Below are 18,700 nucleotides of genomic sequence, written 5' to 3'. Positions count from 1 at the left end.
GCACTAAATACAGTAGATGATGCCAACAGACTTGAAGGTGAAGTGCTGTCTCACCTGAAAGGACTACACGTTGGTGAGAGAGGAGGTGAATGGACAGGTGTAGCACTTGTGCCACTAGCAGAGAAGGGAGATCAGTGAGGAGGGACAAATGGACAAGGGAGTCACGAAGATAGTGATTGCTGCAGAAAGCGGAGTGTGGGTGCGGGGGGAGTGGAGGTAAAGATGTGTTTGGTGGTAGAATCCCTTTAAAGATAGTGGAAATTCTGAAGAGTGATGTGCTGGATGTGGAAAAGTTATACCGTCCCACAGCCATCCAGAAAATTTAAAGATATAATTGCATTAGATAAAGGAAAAGTAGTATAACGTTTCCATAGAAAAACTAATCCTAAGGATTGGAAACATTTCAGAATTCAGCAGAAACCAAACCTTGTTGTTGGGGAAAAGTAGAAACATAAAAATAGATTATAGAAAGTTTTATAGATGTATAAAATCAAGGTTCAATGTGTTGTGCGTTCAGAGAAGCTCTTCTGCACACCACTGTTGTAATGTGTGGTTACTTGAGTTACTGTTGCCTTCCTGTCAGCTTGAACTAGACTGACCATTCTCCTCCGACCTCCCTTATTAACAAGCCATTTTTGTCCACTGAACTGCCCACTCACTGAATGTTTTTTGAGATAGTTAAACCACTCTGTCTGCCACCAACAAATATTCCATGGTCAAAGCCACTTAGATCACATTTCTTCCCCATTCTGATGTTTGGTGTGAACAACAACTGAACCTCTTGACCATGTCTGCATGCTTTTATGTATTGAGTTGCTGCCACATGATTGGCTGATTAGCATTGACAAGCAGGTGTGCGGGAGTACATAATAAAGTGGCTACAGCGTGTAGTCCAATGGGTGTGCTGACTCAAAGCCCGAAATCAGAACATCTTTCCTGAGGAGGAACCCTTGCAAAGCATCTCGCTCTGATGGTGTACCTGGTAGGGCACTGAAAACCTGTGCTGAACCTGGCAGGAATGTTCAAGGTCATATTGAGCATCTCACTGATGCAGTCAGAGGCACCCAACTGCTTTGAAAGAGTGACAATCATACCAGTGCCCAAGAAGAGCAGGGAGAGCTGCCTCAGTGACTATCGCCCAGTTGTACTCACATCTACTGAGGTTGGTCATGAACTCCTGCCTAAATATCACCACAGTACGTCTACAGTGGCTACAATCTCACTGGCTCTCCACTTGGCCTTGCATCACCTGGACAACAGCAATACCTTTATCAGGCTCCTGTTTATTCATCACAGCTTAGCTTTCAAAACCATCATACCTTCAGTAATAATCAACAAGCTCCAAAACCTGGGCCTCTGTACTTCTTTTTTCAATGACATCCTTGGCTTCCTCACCAGAAGACCACAGTCTGTGCAGATCAGAAATAACATCCCCTCCTCTTTGATGATCAACACTGGTACACCTTAAGGATGTGTGCTTAACCTACTGCTCTACTCTCTCTACACCCATGACTGTGTAGCCAGGCACAACTTGAACTTGAGCTATGAATTTGCCAATGATTCAACTATTGTGGGCAGAATTTCAGATGGTGATGAGGTGGTGTGAGGGAGTGAGACATATCAGCTGGTTGAATGGTGTCACAGCAGTAACATTGCACTCAGCGTCAGCAAGATCAAGACATTGATTGCGGACTTCAGGAAGTTAGTTAAGGAAACATACATCAGTCCTCGTTGAGGGAACAGCAGTGGAAAGGGTGAGCAGTTTCAAGTTCCTGAGTGTCAGCATCTCTGAAGATCAATCCAATGCCAGACACATTAATAAAATTACAAAGAAGGCATGATTGCAGCTATATTTCATTCGGACTTTGAGAGACTTGGTATGTCACCAAATACTCTTGCAAAATTCTACAGATGTACCATAGAGAGCATTCGAACTGATTGCATGACTGTCAGATATGGAGGGGCCACTCCACAGGATCAGAAAAAAACTGCAAAATGTTGTAAACATAGCCAGCTCCATCATGAGCACTTACTTTCCCAGCACCAAGAATATTTTCAAAAGGCGACGTCTCAAAAAGGCGGCATCTGTCTTTATGGACCCCCATCACCCAAGACATGCTCTCTTTGTTCTTTAAGAGTTGTCCCCAATAAGTGGCTCATCGATCATCTTTGATGATTACTACCATCAAAGAGGAGGTACAGGAGCCTGAAGACACATAATGTTTCTGGAACAGCTTTTTGCCCTCCATCATCAGATTTCTGAATGGACAATGAACCCATGTACACTACCTCACTATTTTTTCTTTTCTTTTGCTGTACTTATTTAAATTACCTTTTATATATACAGTGGATTCCAGTTAATTAGGATTATTGGGACCAGTACATTCAGGCCCAATTAAGCGGTTGTCTGCCCCAATTATTTGAAGTTTCATGGAAATAGTTAAAAAGGCAAACTACTGTTTAACTGAGTAACAAATTATGTCTTTACATGAAATACAGAACAAATGAACACTACCAATATTTACCAATGGAGGAATTCATTAAATGTACTTGAATGGTAAACTATCCATTCTTAGCCCCGTAAAGCATTGAGGTTTTCCCAATAAACAACAATTGCTTTTTATCAGCTCCTGACATTTTTGAACACCACAGCACAGTTATGCAATCCATTGCTTCCTGTGAACCTGATAGTGGTGTGTGTTTGTAGCTAAGGGAACCGTCCGGTATGGCTCAGTAAAAAAAAGGCCTGTTTCATCAGAGTTGTAGATATCATCTGAACAAAATGTTTGAAGCAAGTCGCGGTTTTTGTAGACCTCCATGTTCCTGCACTTACAGCATCAGCACTACCTTTCCCGCCATGAGCTTGCTTGAATTTAATGGGGTGCCTACATTCCCATCAAGACAACCAACTGTTGCTTTAAAATCTTCATGACCCTGTTTCTTTGCTAGCTCCTCTGACTTGCTTTCTGACATTGGTCCACTGAGATGCACATCTGGTCCAGTTACAATGGAAACCCCTTGACTGAGGGACTCTTCAACATCTGGATCCTTATCTTCATGTTTTCGTTTTTGGGATGTTCCCTGCTTCCCCTCGTGCAATGCCCATTCTTCTCGCAATTTATCTTGCTGATGTATCAAGCGTATAATTGTAGATTTTGGCACTCCAGTTATCTCTGCCAGTTGACGACGATTGGTGTTAGGCAGATGGCTTTTAATTTGGTTCAGTTGGGTAATTTTTTCACCAAGTGTTAGATCTTTTCATGGCAAGGGTCTCAAAAAAAGTAAAAAAAACACACACAAAATTATTGAAAATCACTGCTCTTTGAGTCTGTGTCCTTTGGCCCAAACGGATAACATATCACAAGCACATGCAACTGATACAACTGTTCACTCTAAACACGTTGTAGTCTCTAACAGTAACACAAATCCACGTGACTGACCATCTCCTGCCACAGTTAAGCAGCATAATGTCCCAAATAAGTGAAGGGAATCCCAGCTATCTTCTTGATTTGTTTTTGTTCTTTAAGAGTTGTCCCCAATAAGTGGCTACCCTGATTAACCGATGGCCCAATTAACCAGAACCCACAGTATATATTTTGTGCTGTAATTTATAGATTTTAAAATTATTATTATGTACCTCTATGTATCACTGCCACAAAACAACAAATTTCACAACACATGCCAGTGATATTAAACCTGATTCTGAATCTGACCTGCATCCTAGGACTGTAAAGGAGATAGCTATACAAACATAATGAGAGCACCGCTCTATCCTTCTATTTCTGTACGTATTGATCCTGACATTACACCCTTCGAGTTTTTGAGAACAACAGATTCCTGGGAACACCAGCTCTTGGAAAGGCCCTTCCCAGTCACTCACCACCCTGACTTGAAAGCATATCGCCGTTCCTTCATTGTCGCTGAGTCAAAATCATGGAATTCCCTTCCTAACAGCACTGTGGGTGTACCTACACCTCAGGGACTGCAGCGGTTCAAGAAAGCAGCTCATCACCACCTCCTCAAGGACAACTAGGTTTGGGCGACAAATGCTGGCTTAGCTGGTGACGCCCACATCCCATAAATGAATAAATAGATAAATAAATAGATATTCAACTTCTTTCTCAGCTCCTCATTTTCTACCGGTGTCATCTGTACTAATGTAAACCAGGACCTCTGACTGTTCACTCTACCCATTGAGTGATGATCCTTCACCTTGCCTCAGTGAGGGAACAACGAGAGCGACATGGTCACATAGCACCAGCAACCTGGGTTCAAATCCCCCGCTGTCCATAAGGAGTTTGTACATTCTCCCTGTGACCATGTGAGTTTCCTCTAGATGCTCCAGTTTCCTCCCACATTCCAAAGATGTTCGGGGCAGTAGCCTGATTGGTCACATGGTTGTAATTGGGCGGGCGTGGGCTCATTGGGCCACAAGGGCTTGTTACCGTTTTGTATCTCTAAAGTAAAAAAAACCATCCTGGAGTTACAGTTGCCCATCCCCGCTAACTATTGAAACCCCCATCATTATTGACCTTTCAGCTTCCTGTGTGAGGCTGTAGGCTGTGGTTGCGTTCTGTTGAAGATCCACGGTCCCCAGCAATATCTGTTAGAAGATTTAAGCCTTGATTCTCCGAGCTCACTGGGCAAGTTGAAGGTCCAAAGTCTGCGAGTCTGCTGAAGGCTGGAGGCCTGCCCTGTGCCTAGAGGACTGTCTGTGTCTGTGCTTGGGAGGGTGGATGGATGTGATGGAGATAAGGGGTTTGTTTTGTTTTTTGTTGTTATTGTTTTTGTGTCCTGCGAACATGGTGGGCCTGCTATGTTAGCACTGGAACGTGTTGTGATACTTGCAGGCTGCCCTCCGCACGTCCTTAGAATCAAGATTGAAGATAGTTTATTGTCATTCATCAATACACAAATGTAAAGGAGAAGAGAACAAAAGGATTGTTGCTTTGGATCTGATGCAACATAAAAAACCCAATAAATATCAACTCTCCTACTAAATGTCCATTTGAATTTTCAGAACGTGTGGAACAGATTGGGAAAATCACAGAATGCTGGAGGAACTCAGCAGGTCAGGCAGTACCCATGGAGAGGAATAATCAGCGGACATTTCATACTGAAATGCCTTGTCAGGATTCATAGGGAAACTTGATAATGAAATGAAACTTGCCAGAGCTAACAATCACGCAAGCAAAATCAATGATTCAATTTGGCCAGAGCACCTCCCACTGAATTGGCATTACTTTACCAGAAATCATGTCACAGTGGAAGCCAAGCTCAGATGGAATGTTGTAATGAATTTTTAAAATCAATGATCCCTGTAAATAAAGTTCACTGCTGTGAGAGTGCAGTTTAATGTCCAGTACATACTCCTTCTGAGACAACCTTCCCTTTGGAGTTATGGGTTCGTAGGCAAGTTCCTTTCTCCAGGACACCAAATCTTTCCAAACTCAATCCTTCTTTTCCATTAGCTAGAGACATTTTCCTTACGGCAGAAATGACTAATAGAAGGAGGCATAATTTTAAAGTGATTGGTGGAAACTATAGGGAGGGGGTATTTCTTTTAAAATTTTAGTTTATTTAGAGGTACAGCACAGAAACAGGCCCTTCCAACCCAACAAGCCGTCACTGCCCAATTACACTCATGTAACTAATTAATTTATTGGCCTATATGTCTTTGGAATGTGGGAGGAACCGGAGCACTCGGAGGAAACCCACACGGTCACGGGGAGAACGTACAAATTGCTTACAGAGAGAGGCAGGAATTGAATCTGGGTCACTGACATTGTAATGGCGTTATGCTAACTGTACTGTCAGAGAGTGGTGGGTGCATGGAACGCCCTGCCAGGGGTGGTGGTAGAGGCAGATACATTAGGGGCATTTAAGAAACTCTTAGATAGACATATGGATGATAGAAAACTAAAGGGCTATGTAGGAGGGAAGGGTTAGACTCATGTTGGAATAGGTTAAAAGGTCAGCACAACATCATGTGCAAAAGGGCCTGTACTGTGCTGTAATATTCTATGTTCAACTAGAATCAATAAGCTTTAACAAAAAATAAAAATAGATTCATAAATACAAGAGATCCTGCAAATGTTGGAAATCCAGAGTAACACACAAAATGCTGGAGGAAGTCAGGAAGTCAGGTAACATCTATGGAAAGCAATAACAAGTTGATGTTTCAGGCTGAGACCCTTCATCAGCTCTCTGCCGAAGGGACTCGGCCCAAAACATTGATTCTATATTAAAATAGATTCAATCTGGTTTTGTGTTCATCTCTAAGCTGTTCAGTCTAAATAATAGGCAAGTTGAAATCCCACATTAATATTACCTAATTAGTTTTACAGTTTCTCTGTTCTCTACAGTTCTCTTACAGTTTCTACAGTTCTCTGTGTATTGCCTCCATACCTTCTGTATTTATCTGCTCTTTATTTCATTATGTTTCCATTCCCGTCAAATTAGTTGAAACCCTCCCCGCATATCTCTAAATGTCAACTTGTATATCTATAGAATATTTTTTTATCTGTTAATATTATTTTATGCACTGTATGTGATATATGTTGCTGTGTTTTGCACGTTGGTCCCAGAGGAACATTGTTTTGTTTAGCTGTATATATGTGTACAGTTGAGTGATAGAACTTGAACATGAAAAGCTTTAACAAATTTCCAGCCCCCACCCCTGCGAGGATGCCAGATCTATTCTGGTTCCATGTAACCACTCCAGTTTATACAAGTCTCACCTTTCCCAGAAATAATACCAATAACCCAGAACTCTAAAGCAATCTTCCTCTGCACCATCTCATTGGCAAGTGTTCAACTCACTTAACTTCCTATTTCCACTAGTACAAGGCACCGGAAGTAATCAAGAGATTATAACTTTTAAGGTTTTTTTTTTATCTTCTGCTTAGTTCTCAAAATTCAAATTGCAGGGCTCTGCCATCACTTTATTCTTTCACTGGTGCCTATATGAACTCTGACTTCCAACTACTTACACTCTCCCTTTAGAATGCCTTGCAACCTGTCTGGGATAGACTTGTCCTGAGCACCAGGGAGCCCATACACTATCCTGGATTCATGCCTACAGACACAGACGTTGCTGTTTGTTTCCCTCGCTATTGAGCCATCCACCACTGAGCTCCTCACCCCTCGTGCAGCTGGCTATAGCCCATGCATTAACATTTACCACCAGTGTATTTCTGTAATACCAGCTTTGGTTATTTCCAAACTTCCGCTTGCATGTTTCTCAATCAAAAAAAAATTTTTTTAAAGAAATGCACATGTTGGAGACATGAAATAAAAAGAAACACTTATCATCTCTGGAAGAAAAAAAATCTTTTCTACTTCTCCTACCACAGATGCTGACTGACCTGCTGAGTATTTCCAGGGTTTTCAATGACTAGTTTCTTGCTGAAAAGCAGACGCCAAAGAGGCTGCAGATGTAGGAATCTGAAGCAACAAGCAATTGGCTAGAGCAAAGGTTCTCAACCTGGGGTCCGTCTTGATGCCTAATGTTATTGGCTCATGGCATAATAAAAAGTTGGGAACCCCTGTGCTAGAGGAATTAATAAGTCAAGCAGACTCTGGTATGATGGGGTGGAGGGAAAGGAACTATTTACATTCTGTGTTGAAACCCTGTACCAGGACTGAGAGTAGTGAAAGGGAGGTCATAGAGTAGTATATCACAGAAACAGGCCCTTCAGCCCATCTAGTCCATGCCAAACCATTAATCTGCCTAGTCCCATTGATCTCCACCTGGACCATAGTCCTCCATATCCCTCCCATCCATGTATTTATATAAATTTCTCTTGGGGAGTTGGCCAGTATAAGAGGAGAGATGGGTGGGGAGGGGGTTGGTGAGAATATTTTAGCTGTTTCATCAGGTTCAGTCCTGATGCAAGGTTTCAATTCGAAATGTCAACAATCTCTTCCCCCTCCCCATCCCCCGCAGATACTGCTCAATCCGCTAATCAAGTCGTCAATTTTATCGTAACATGCATGTAATGTGAGGTACAGGCACAATGCAAAACTTGCTTGAAGCAACATCACAGGCACTTCTAGCAGATTGCTGCTCAATGCAAAATACCTGTTCAACTCCCTTTAAAATTTAAATACACGTGCAATGCAGAAATGTTTGTAGCAATTTAATTTCTCAATGTACAGAGGAATTTGGGGTCTAAGTGCATAGCTCACGGTTTTATGGTGCAATAATCTAAAGGGGGAGGGAGCGTGGCCATGCTAGTAGACAGGGTGGTAAAGGTGGCATGTGGCATGCTTTGCCTTCATTGGTTGGGTCATTTAGTATAAGAATCAGAAAGTGATGTTGCAGCTATATAAAACTTAGGTTAGGGAGCACTTGTGTGCAATTTGGAGACAGCGTCTTCCCCTCCGCCACTATTTCATGAACACTGCCTCATTATTCCCTTTTCATACTTCCTTTATCCATCCGTCTATTGGAATTTATAGTAACTTGTACGTCTTCTGCTGTACTGTTGCCACAAAACAACAAATTTAATGTAAACAGTGATAATAAATTGATTCTAATTGCTAATTCTGATTGCGCCCTTCCAGGAAGGATGTGGTGACCAGTGCAGAAGCGGTTTAAACCATAAGACATAGGAGCAGAATTAGGCCAGTTGGCCCATCTCTGCCATTCCAACATGGCTGATTAGTTATCCCTCTCAATCCCACTCTCCTGCCCTCTCCCATTATAGCCTTTGACTCCCTGACAAATCAAGAACCAATCACCCTCTGCCTTAGATATACTCAATGACTTGGGCTCCACAGCCATCTGTGGCAATGAATTACTATAAAGATGCTTTCCTTTCCAGACTTTTTGGCCGGAATGTAGATGCCAATGTTTGTCCATCATGAGAGAACCAGCCCATGATAGCTCGTTTGCCACACGGTGCTGTATCCATCAGCACCACAATCCCACAGTCCACTCCACAGCAAACCTCGCCACACCTTACCTTCCTCCTATCTCGCCACACCTTACCTCCCTCCTACCTCCCCATACCTTACCTCCCTCCTACCTCGCCATACCTTACCTCCCTCCTACCTCGCCACACCTTACCTCCCTCCCACCTCACCACACCTTACCTCCCTCCTACCTCGCCATACCTTACCTCCCTCCCACCTCGCCACACCTTACCTCCCTCCTACCTCGCCATACCTTACCTCCCTCCTACCTCGCCATACCTTACCTCCCTCCTACCTCGCCACACCTTACCTCCCTCCTACCTCGCCATACCTTACCTCCCTCCTACCTCGCCACACCTTACCTCCCTCCCACCTCGCCATACCTTACCTCCCTCCCACCTCGCCATACCTTACCTCCCTCCTACCTCGCCATACCTTACCTCCCTCCTACCTCCCCATACCTTATCTCCCTCCTACCTTGCCACATCTTACCTCCCTCCTACCTCGCCATACCTTACCTCCCTCCTACCTCACCACACCTTACCTTCCTCCTACCTCGCCATACCTTACCTCCCTCCTACCTCGCCATACCTTACCTCCCTCCTACCTCGCCACACCTTACCTTCCTCCCACCTCGCCATACCTTACCTCCCTCCTACCTCCCACCCCCTTCCCAGAAACAGCCGGCTCCTCCTGACTTGATGTGAAGCCCACTAGAGGCAACCAGCCATCTTACCTCCAATCTTTCTGGGCGTGTGTTGACAGCTTTGACATTGAGGGGAATAGATTTGACTTTACCTGCCAGGATGCTAACTGGATCTGAGGGTATGAGCCACAAAGGGAGATTAAACAAGTCTAAAGCAACACACAGGAAACACTGGAGGAACTCAGCAGGTCAGGCAACATCTATGGAAATGAGTAGATAGTCATCCTTTCAGGCCAAGACCCTTCTTCAGGACTCATTGAGACCATAAGACCATAAGACAAAGGAGCAGAAGTCGGCTATTCGGCCCATCGAGTCTGCTGCGCCATTTTATCATGAGCTGATCCATTCTCCCATTTAGTCCCACTCCCCCGCCTTCTCACCAAAACCTTTGATGCCCTGGCTACCGGAGACAAACCGGTTTTGTTTTGTTTTCTGGAGTCTTGGAGGCTGAGAGACCTGACGGAAGTTTATAAGATTATGAGAGACGTAGTTAGGATAGGTAGAGTCTTTATCCCACGATAGAAATGTCTAAATGATATTCTAGAGGACATATATATAAAGCGAGAGGGTGAAAGTTTAAAGGAGAGGCAAGTTTTTTTCCCCCCTCAGAGTGTTGGGTGCCTGAAACGGATTGGCGGGAAGAGTGTTGGAAGTAGGTACCACAGTGGTAATTTAAGAGACTGCCAGACGTGAATGGAGAGATAGCCACTGTGTACAGGCAGACGAGATTTTGTTTGTTTCAGCACAGACGTCGTTCTCAGTTCTGTATTCTGCATGCCCTTTCTCTGGCACGGTTCCTGACAAGCAGATTAAAATCTGTACACCAGTTCGGCGGCGTGCTTCGATGCGATGAAACCCTCCCATTCTCTGGTGCGGGACTGGCTGAGGCTCTGTAACAGGGAAGTGACGACAGGCGGGTTGGGGCAGTGAGTGGGAGTTTGTTTCTGCAGCTCCCGCAAGGGCAGCGTCAAGACACGCGAACGACGCTGCCATAACTCAGCCCCCTCCCTCAGACAAAAACCGGCGCTCGGAAGATGACCTCTCGGACCCTGGCTGTCAGGACGGCGACCAGATGCTTCCAGGAGGTGTACCTACCCCGGACTGTCACTCCTCCGCAGTTGGGCTGCAGTTTGACGCACGGTCGGCTCGCCGGCTCCCATGCGGCATGCAGTGTGGCGTGTCCCCGGAGCCTGGCCGGCCGCCGCAGCGCCGCTGTCCCGGCGCAACCGTGTGCTCCCTACACGGACAGCGCGGCTCACGACCGGAGTTACCTGTGGTCCTTGTACAACGAGACTAAGAAAGGTGAGGAAGGGAGAGGCAGGGTGCTCAATGACTTGCTATCGGACACCCCCCAATCCCCACTACAGGTAGAGAGACTATTCGGCCCGTCGTGGCTGCCTGTACTCCTAAATCCCAAATCCTGGTCAAAACACCCACGATCTGTTCAGCAGTCTAGTTTCCTGTAAATCGAGTCCCTGGCAAGAAAGCGCCCTATTCAGAGGCGAGCCTTCCCCTGACAGTTCATTTCATTGGAATCTGCATGCTTTGCTCCTAGCTCCGGAAATCTATCACTGCTCGGCAGCCCTGGCCGCGCGTTCGGAGAGGTTCAGTCCCACTGAAGTCGTATTTCAGAGGTGAACTGCCAAGTGCCGGACTGGCTACTCGGCGCCTTCCAGCCTTGGGTGAATGCAGACACCGGAACTGGTGTGCTAGGATCGGGACCTGGAGGTATCCGGTCCCCGGCTCGGTCGCTGCACCCACCCGCTCTCTGCCCCCGCCGAGGAACAGTTCATTTAAGCTTCTGTAGAGAACGGGGAGCGGGAATGAGAGGCGAGGAAGGATTTCTGTGTTTGAGCTCACTTGCTTGTGTGGGTGTTTAGAGAGTCATGAGAGTTATACAGCCGTGTTGACTGAGCTTTCCACCTGCACTAGTCCCGTTTCCCCACAGTTTGCTCATACAGCCCCCACCCTTCCTCATCCATGCACCTGTCACCCCCAACCCTTCCCCATCAGTGCGCCTGTCACACCCCCAAATCCTTCCCTATCCGTGCACCTGTCACACCCCCAAATCCTTCCCTATCCGTGCACCTGTCACACCCCCAAATCCTTCCCTATCCGTGCACCTGTCACACCCCCAAACCCTTCCCCTTCTGTGCACCTGTCACCTCCAACCCTTCCCCATCCGTGCACCTGTCATACCCCCGACCCTTCCTCATTCGTGCACCTGTCATATCCCCCCACCCTTCCCCATCCGTGCACCTGTCACACTCCCCCACCTTTCCCCATCCTTGCACCTGTCACACCCCCAAATCCTTCCCTATCTGTGCACCTGTCACCCCCCAAACCCTTCCCCATCCGTGCACCTGTCATACTCCCCCAACCCTTCCCCATCCGTGCACCTGTCATACCCCCACCCTTCCCCATCCGTGCACCTGTCACACCCCGCCAAACCCTTTCCCATCCATGCACCTGTCACCCCCCCAAACCCTTCCCCATCTGTGCACCTGTCATATCCCCCCACCCTTCCCCATCCGTGCACCTGTCATACCCCCCCACCCTTCTCCATCCTTGTCGTTTAAACAATGCAATTGTGGACTGGTTCCATATACCCCTCCCCCCACCCTTCCCCATCCATGCAACTGTCACACTCCCCCACCCTTCCCCATCCGTGCATCTGTCTGCATGTCATTTAAACAATGCAATTGTGGACTGGTTCCATATTCCCACCATCTTTTGTGGGAAAACAAGCTGCTTCTTGGGTCCTTTCTACATCTTTCCCCTCTCATTTTAAACCTATGCCCTTTAGACTGAGCGAACTAGGGCTATTCTTTTTGGAGAGACGGAGGATGGGAGGTAACTTGATAGAGATGTGCAAAATGATAAGAGGCGTAGATCAAGTGGACAGCCGGAGACTTTTTCCCAGGGCGGAAATGTCTAATATGTGGGGATATAAATTCAAATTGTTGGGAGGAGAGTCCCAAATCCTAGTGCCTTTACCCCCACCCCCTCTCCCTCATTCAAATCCTCTCCCTCACGCAATTCCTCTCCAAAACTCCTACAAACTGTTCAGCAAACCTAACTTCCTGTAGATGAGACCTTGATAAGCAAACACCCTATTCAGAGGGAGCCTGCCCATGATAGTTCATTTCATTGGAAGAGAATGGTGGATACATGGAACCTGCTACCAGGGATGGTGGTAGAAGTGGACACACTAGGGACTTCTAAGGGACTCTTGGGCAGATGAATGGTAGAAAAATGGAGGCTTACGTGGGAGGGAAGGGTTAGATTGATTGTGGTAGGTTAAAGCATTGACACAACATGAGGGGCCGAAGGGCCTGTACAGTTCTATGTACCAGATACCCCTATTCTGGGAGAACGAATGTGACCATTTACCTTATCTCTGCCCTCCATTATTTGATATGGCTCTATAAGGCCATCCCTTAGCCTTTTTAATATATTAGTGTATGATATGTATGTACGTGTGTGTGAGAGAGAACCTATTGTATGTGTGCATGTTGGTCCTACGCTGGTGCTCACCGATGTGCGGGCATTAAATCCTGGACTGGACTAAAGGTATCTTGGTCCGTCTTCTCACCTTCTATGTGAACCTTGAGTCAGTGCATTGGGAGCACGCTGAAATCCAGGATAAATGGTAGGAGTGCATCGCCTCACAGGTTATCCACTGGTCAGATACTTCCACCCCATCTGTGGAAAGTATGTTGTTCCCACATTGGTCTTTTCAATTATCACCGGGCCCCATGGAAGCTGAATTATTATAGTGTCAAAGCACAGAAGCCGTCCCTTCAGCCCATCTAGCCCATACTGAGCTATTATTCTACCTAGTCCTATTGAACTGCACCTGGATCATAGTCCTCCATACCTCTCCTTATAAAGTACTTGTCCAAACTTCTCTTAAATGTTGAAATCGAACCCACATCCACCACTTCCCTTGACAGCTCATTCCACACTCTCACCACTCTGAGTGAAGAAGTTTCCCTTAAATATTTCACCTTTCACCTTTAACCTATGACTTCTAGTTGTAGTCTTACCCAACCTCAGTAGAAAATGCCTGTTTGCATTTACCCGATCTATACCCCTCATATATTTGTATACCCCTATCAAATCTCCTCTCATTCTCCTACACTCCAGGGGATAAAGTGCTAACCTATTCAACCATTCCCTAAAACTCAGGTCCTCGCATCCCGGCAACATCCTTGTGAATTTTCTCTCTGCTCTTTCAAACATATTGCTATCTTTCCTGTAGACAGGTGACCAGAATTGCTCACAATACTCCAAATTAGGCTGCACCAATGTCTTATACAATTTCTGTGGTAGTCTCCTCTCCACAGAAAATAGTTGATGCTTCAAGGTTTTGTTTTAATTTCAAAAAGAAATTGGAAAGAAAAGCTAATTAGAAAACACATCCCACCTCATCAATATTGAGTTCTGTACAGTAGTACTTTTCTTTTTTGGTACATACTGCCTGTTACACTGCTGGTGTTTAGGACAACAATGAAGGTCCTCCCATCTCTGGCAGTGTTCAGGGCTTCCGTTATTATGTCTGTAGCTTCCTCTTAGTCTTCACTATTTCAGTCCTGCGAGTCCTGGGTGGAGACTCAAGAGTACTGTCGCACTCAGATGTAGAAGGATTCTTCATTGCTGTGTCCGTAACCATTTTGTTTTACCGGTTAGGGTTGTTAGCTTTGACCTGAAGCCCTGAACCTGGAGAACTGGAGCCAAAGCATAAAGCCCTGACTCCAGCCAATACAGCTCTCTGGGTCAATGAGGCACGCGAGCCTCCAAACCACAACAAGGTTGGAGGTGTTTTTTGGAAATTGGTTTATTATTGTCACAGGTAGTGTAAAAGGAAAAAAAACAGTGCCGAATATATTGTTAGAGTTATAGAGAGAGGAAAGAAACGGTTAGTGTTATTTGTCACATGTTCATTAAAACATACAGTGAAATGTGTTGTTTAAGTTTGTGACTGACACAGTCTGAGGATGTGCTGGGCAGCCTGCAAGTGTCACCATACTTCAGGCACCAACGTAGCATGCCCACAAATTACTAACCTAACTGTACGTCTTTGGAGGAACCCACACAATCACAGGGAGAACATATAAACTCCTTACAGACAGTGGTGGGAATTGAACCCCAATCACTGACGCTTTAACGTGTGACACTGGTCACTATTCTACCCTGCTGGCCCACGAAAGTGTAGTGCAGGCAGACAAATGAAGAGCAAAGGCCATGGCGAAGTAGATCGAGAGATCAGGTGTTCATCTTGATTATTTGAGGTATGTTCTAGAGTCTGATAACTTGTAGCAGTGGTCCTCAGCTTTTAAATTGTCTGCCTGATGGGACGGGGCGAAGAGAAAATGACTTGGGTGAGAGGGGTCCTTGATTATGCTGGCTGCTTTTCCTGAGGCAGTGGGACATTTCGACAAACTTAGTGGAGGGGAGGTTGGTTTGTGTAATGGACTGGAGCAGGTTTGCAGCTCAGCAATTTCATCAAGGCGTTGGACAGAGCATACCAAGTTGCGATGCATCTGGTTACCATGCTCCCTGTGCGTTTTAGGAAGGTCATTCCAATCCCAACAAATCCCAATAATCTGGCACCTTTTGTCATCTGCGGATCTTCCAGATTTTTGGATATTACTTCAGCACACTTTTAATTCACTTGTTTGTGAAGACATTACACTAGTACAGTAAATCTTACAGTGAATCAGGTGAGTTCAAAAGGAGAATGTGAACAGGGCTTCAGTTAGATTAAAGGAAGTTCAGGAAATGGAAGCAGACGATCCAGATACTAAACCATTGGGAATTCCAAAGACAGGCAGTGGACTATCGGAGTTTAATTGTACTGAGAATGTTGTGTGGAAAGCAAACTTTGTTTTGTGAATGGTTGTCTTGTAGCGATTATCATCCTCAGATGCTTATGAAGATGTAACTCTGCCTTGACTTTCTTGCCTATCATTAAAGTTCATCCCTGTCCTGTAGTTCTAAGTATATTGCACAGTAGCAATTACACATTCCACTCTGCGGCAGAAATACAGTTCCATTGTAGTCAACACAACAGAATTTCAGAACTGGAATGCAGGGTACTTTTTCTGCTACACAGAACAATTACTGAATGTAGAGGAGTTTGAACAATGACAGTTTTATCATGATTAATTTTACAGTATTTTATCTTATTTCCTTGTCATGCAGATGGGGGCTATTCGGCCTATTGAGTCTGTGCTAGCTCAGTGCAATCCTATTTCAGCATGCATTTCCCAGTAATTTGTGCTGCCTTCCCCTCTCCCTGTGTCGCCCCCCACCAAACGACTTGTGTTCTCTGATGTGTCCTAATGGATAGGAAGTTCAGCATGAAAGTTACAGGATTGCCAGATTCCCAGTGCTTGGTAGCAAGAAGCATGATTCTGATCTATGGGTATAGATTAGGGAGGGGGACTCTATCTGCAATGGGAAGAAGTAGGAAAAGAGATGGGTGTTGGTCACTTGTCTGTAAAGACACTGCCCAGAAGAAGTTGTTGGCAAACCAGTTCTGTACAGACATTTGCCAGAAACAATCATGGTCATGGGACCGTGATCGCCCGTGTCATATGATGATGATGTTGGGTTTCAAACAATTTCATTCACTGGACAGGAAAATGTAAAGCAGTAATACTAGGTGCTTACCAGCAATGATCCGAAGTTCATGGCCAAGTTTACCACAACTCTGCTAACTTTCTTATGCTACCTGTGATTCCAGGAAAAATCCAACTTATTCTGGGGTGCACTTTTCTAGCTAGTCTAGAGCTTTCTCAGTGTGCTCTGATAGTTTTAGAGTGACTGAGATTAAATATTTGTGGAGAACCATCATCATCTATAAAGTTCTAATGCAGTAGAGTCGGTCCTCTACCCAGAGGCTCGTGACAGATGACTTTCCATTTATAGAGAGGATGTTGACTGAAGCACAAGGTATTTGATCCATGGAGTGACTGATCTCAGATCAGGTTTCTGATTAGGTAATATGTCTCTTTTAAGGTTTTGTGCCTCCGCTCTGCACTATGCTACTAAGGAAGAATGTGGTTCTATTTTTAAACTGGGATCGACGGATTAACAGTGGGCAAAAAAAGCGTGGGTTAAAATGAAACTAAAGATTTGCTTTGTTTGTCACGTGTACATCAAAACATACAGTGAAATACGATATTTGCGTCAAATCAAATTGACTGTATTGTTCGGGGGCACGCAAGTGTCATCACACTTCCAGCGCCAGTATAACACACACGGCAATTTACTTACCCTAACCGCTTTCTGCTTGAATGGGGGAGAAACCCAAGGAAACCCACGCGGTCACAGGGAGAACGTACAAACTCCTCGCAGACAGTGGCAGAAACTGAACCCCAATTCTACAGCTGGTGGTGTAAAGTGTTGTGCTAACTGCTACCCTACTTCTGCCGACCGGCTGAGGTCTTTTTTATGAAATAGGATTGCAATTGGAGTGCTTGTGATTTTGGAAGGACAGTATTTGTATTGTGTTGCGTGTTGTTGCTGGGCCACATGCAGGTGTATGAACCCAACAATACATGTGATATAAAGAAACAGGATGGAGTTTAGTTTATATAAATATATTTTCAACACAGGTAATTCTACGTACAGAAGTAAACTGTTCAGCTGTTTCACTTGTGTTTGTGGTGCACGTAAGTTTCCTTCCTCTCTGCATTTCTCCCCCATCAATTGGGTGAGAGGACGTGGATGTTGTTGGCTAGACCCATATTTATTGCTAATACAGGAGCCTCTGCAGGTGCTGGAAATCTAGAGCACCACACACAAAATGCTGGAGGAACTCAGCAAGTCAGGCAGTATCTATGGAGAGGAATAGTCAGTCAACATTTTGGGCCAAGACCTTTCATTAGGACTGAGAAGGAAGGAGGAAAAATCCAGATAAGAAGGGGAAGGGGGCAGAAGGAAAGGAGTACGACTTGGCAGGTAATGGCAAGGGGAATGGTACAGGGAGAAGTAATGAAGTAAGAAGCTGGGAGGTGATAGGTGGAAGAGGCAAAGAGCTGAAGAAGAAGGAATCTGATAGGAGAGCATAATGGGAGAAAGGGAAGGAGGAGGGACACCAGAGGGAGGTGATGGGCAGGCGAGGAGAAGGGGCTTGAGGGGAGCCAGAATGGTGAATGGAAGAAGAGAGTAGGATGAGGAGGCAGAAATAAATGGAAGTTAGAGAAATCAATTTTCATGCCATCAGGTTGGAGGCTACCCAGATGGAACATGAGGTGTTGCTCCTCCAATCTGAGAGTGGCCTCATCGTGACATTAGAGGAGGCCATGGAGCTACATGTCAGAATGGGAAAGGGTGGACAAATTGGAATGGGTGGTTAGTGGGAGATCCCGGCATTTGTGGCAGACAGAGCAAAGGTGCTCCACAAAGTGGTCCCTCAATTTATGTCAGGTCTCCACAATGTAGAGGAGACTGCACTGGGAGCACCTGTCTCTGTAAAGTGAAACTCTCATAGAGTTTAATCCCCTCCATAGATGCTTCCCTGGAGCATAGGAGAGTGATCTTACTGAGGTGTACACAATTATGAGGGGTATAGATAGGGTAAATGCATGCAGTTTTTCGCCCCTGAGGTTGTGTGATTCTAGAATGAGAAGTCATACAATAGGTTTAATGTGAAAGGGGAAATTCTCAAAGGGAACCTGAGGGGGAGTTTCTTCACTCAGAGGGTGGTGCGAGTGAGAGAGGGTGGTTCAGGGGTAGTTGTTGCCCTACAACCATCAGGCTCCTGAACCAGTGTGGATAACTCACCTCAACTCTGAACTGATTCCACAACCCATGGACTTGCTTTCAAGGTCTCTCCAACTTGTGTTCTCAATACCCTCTATCTGTCTTCTTTTGCACATTAGCTGTTTGTCTGATTCTGTAGACTTTTCATTGATTCTATTGTGTTTCTTTGTGTCAACTGTGAATGCGTGCAAGAAAAAGAATCTTGAGTAGTATATGGTGACATGTAGGTACTTTGATAATAAATTTACTCTGACCTTTGAAGTGGGATTATTTGTAAAGGTTAAATATTTACTGAGAACC

At 45.2% G+C, this 18,700-nt stretch overlaps 1 protein-coding gene across 2 annotated transcripts in view; it reads left to right on the top strand.

Annotated features, from left to right (window-relative positions):
• The first annotated feature begins 10,557 nt into the window (after positions 1-10,557).
• Positions 10,558-18,700, top strand: part of nt5dc3 (5'-nucleotidase domain containing 3) — a 76,500-nt gene continuing 68,357 nt past the window's right edge. Inside the window, exon 1 of one of the 2 annotated variants that reach the window (XM_072268165.1) lies at positions 10,558-10,927. In XM_072268165.1, coding sequence (XP_072124266.1) covers positions 10,660-10,927 — 268 coding nt within the window. In that variant the 5' untranslated portion in view covers positions 10,558-10,659. The remainder of the gene's footprint in view (positions 10,928-18,700) is intronic. The other variant, XM_072268166.1, reaches the window with a different exon arrangement.

Source organism: Mobula birostris, chromosome 9 (genome assembly GCF_030028105.1).
Source record: "Mobula birostris isolate sMobBir1 chromosome 9, sMobBir1.hap1, whole genome shotgun sequence".
Taxonomy (NCBI): Eukaryota; Metazoa; Chordata; class Chondrichthyes; order Myliobatiformes; family Myliobatidae; genus Mobula; species Mobula birostris.
Note: the sequence above shows the minus strand (reverse complement) of the source record. Positions and strands in the feature narration are given on the sequence as shown.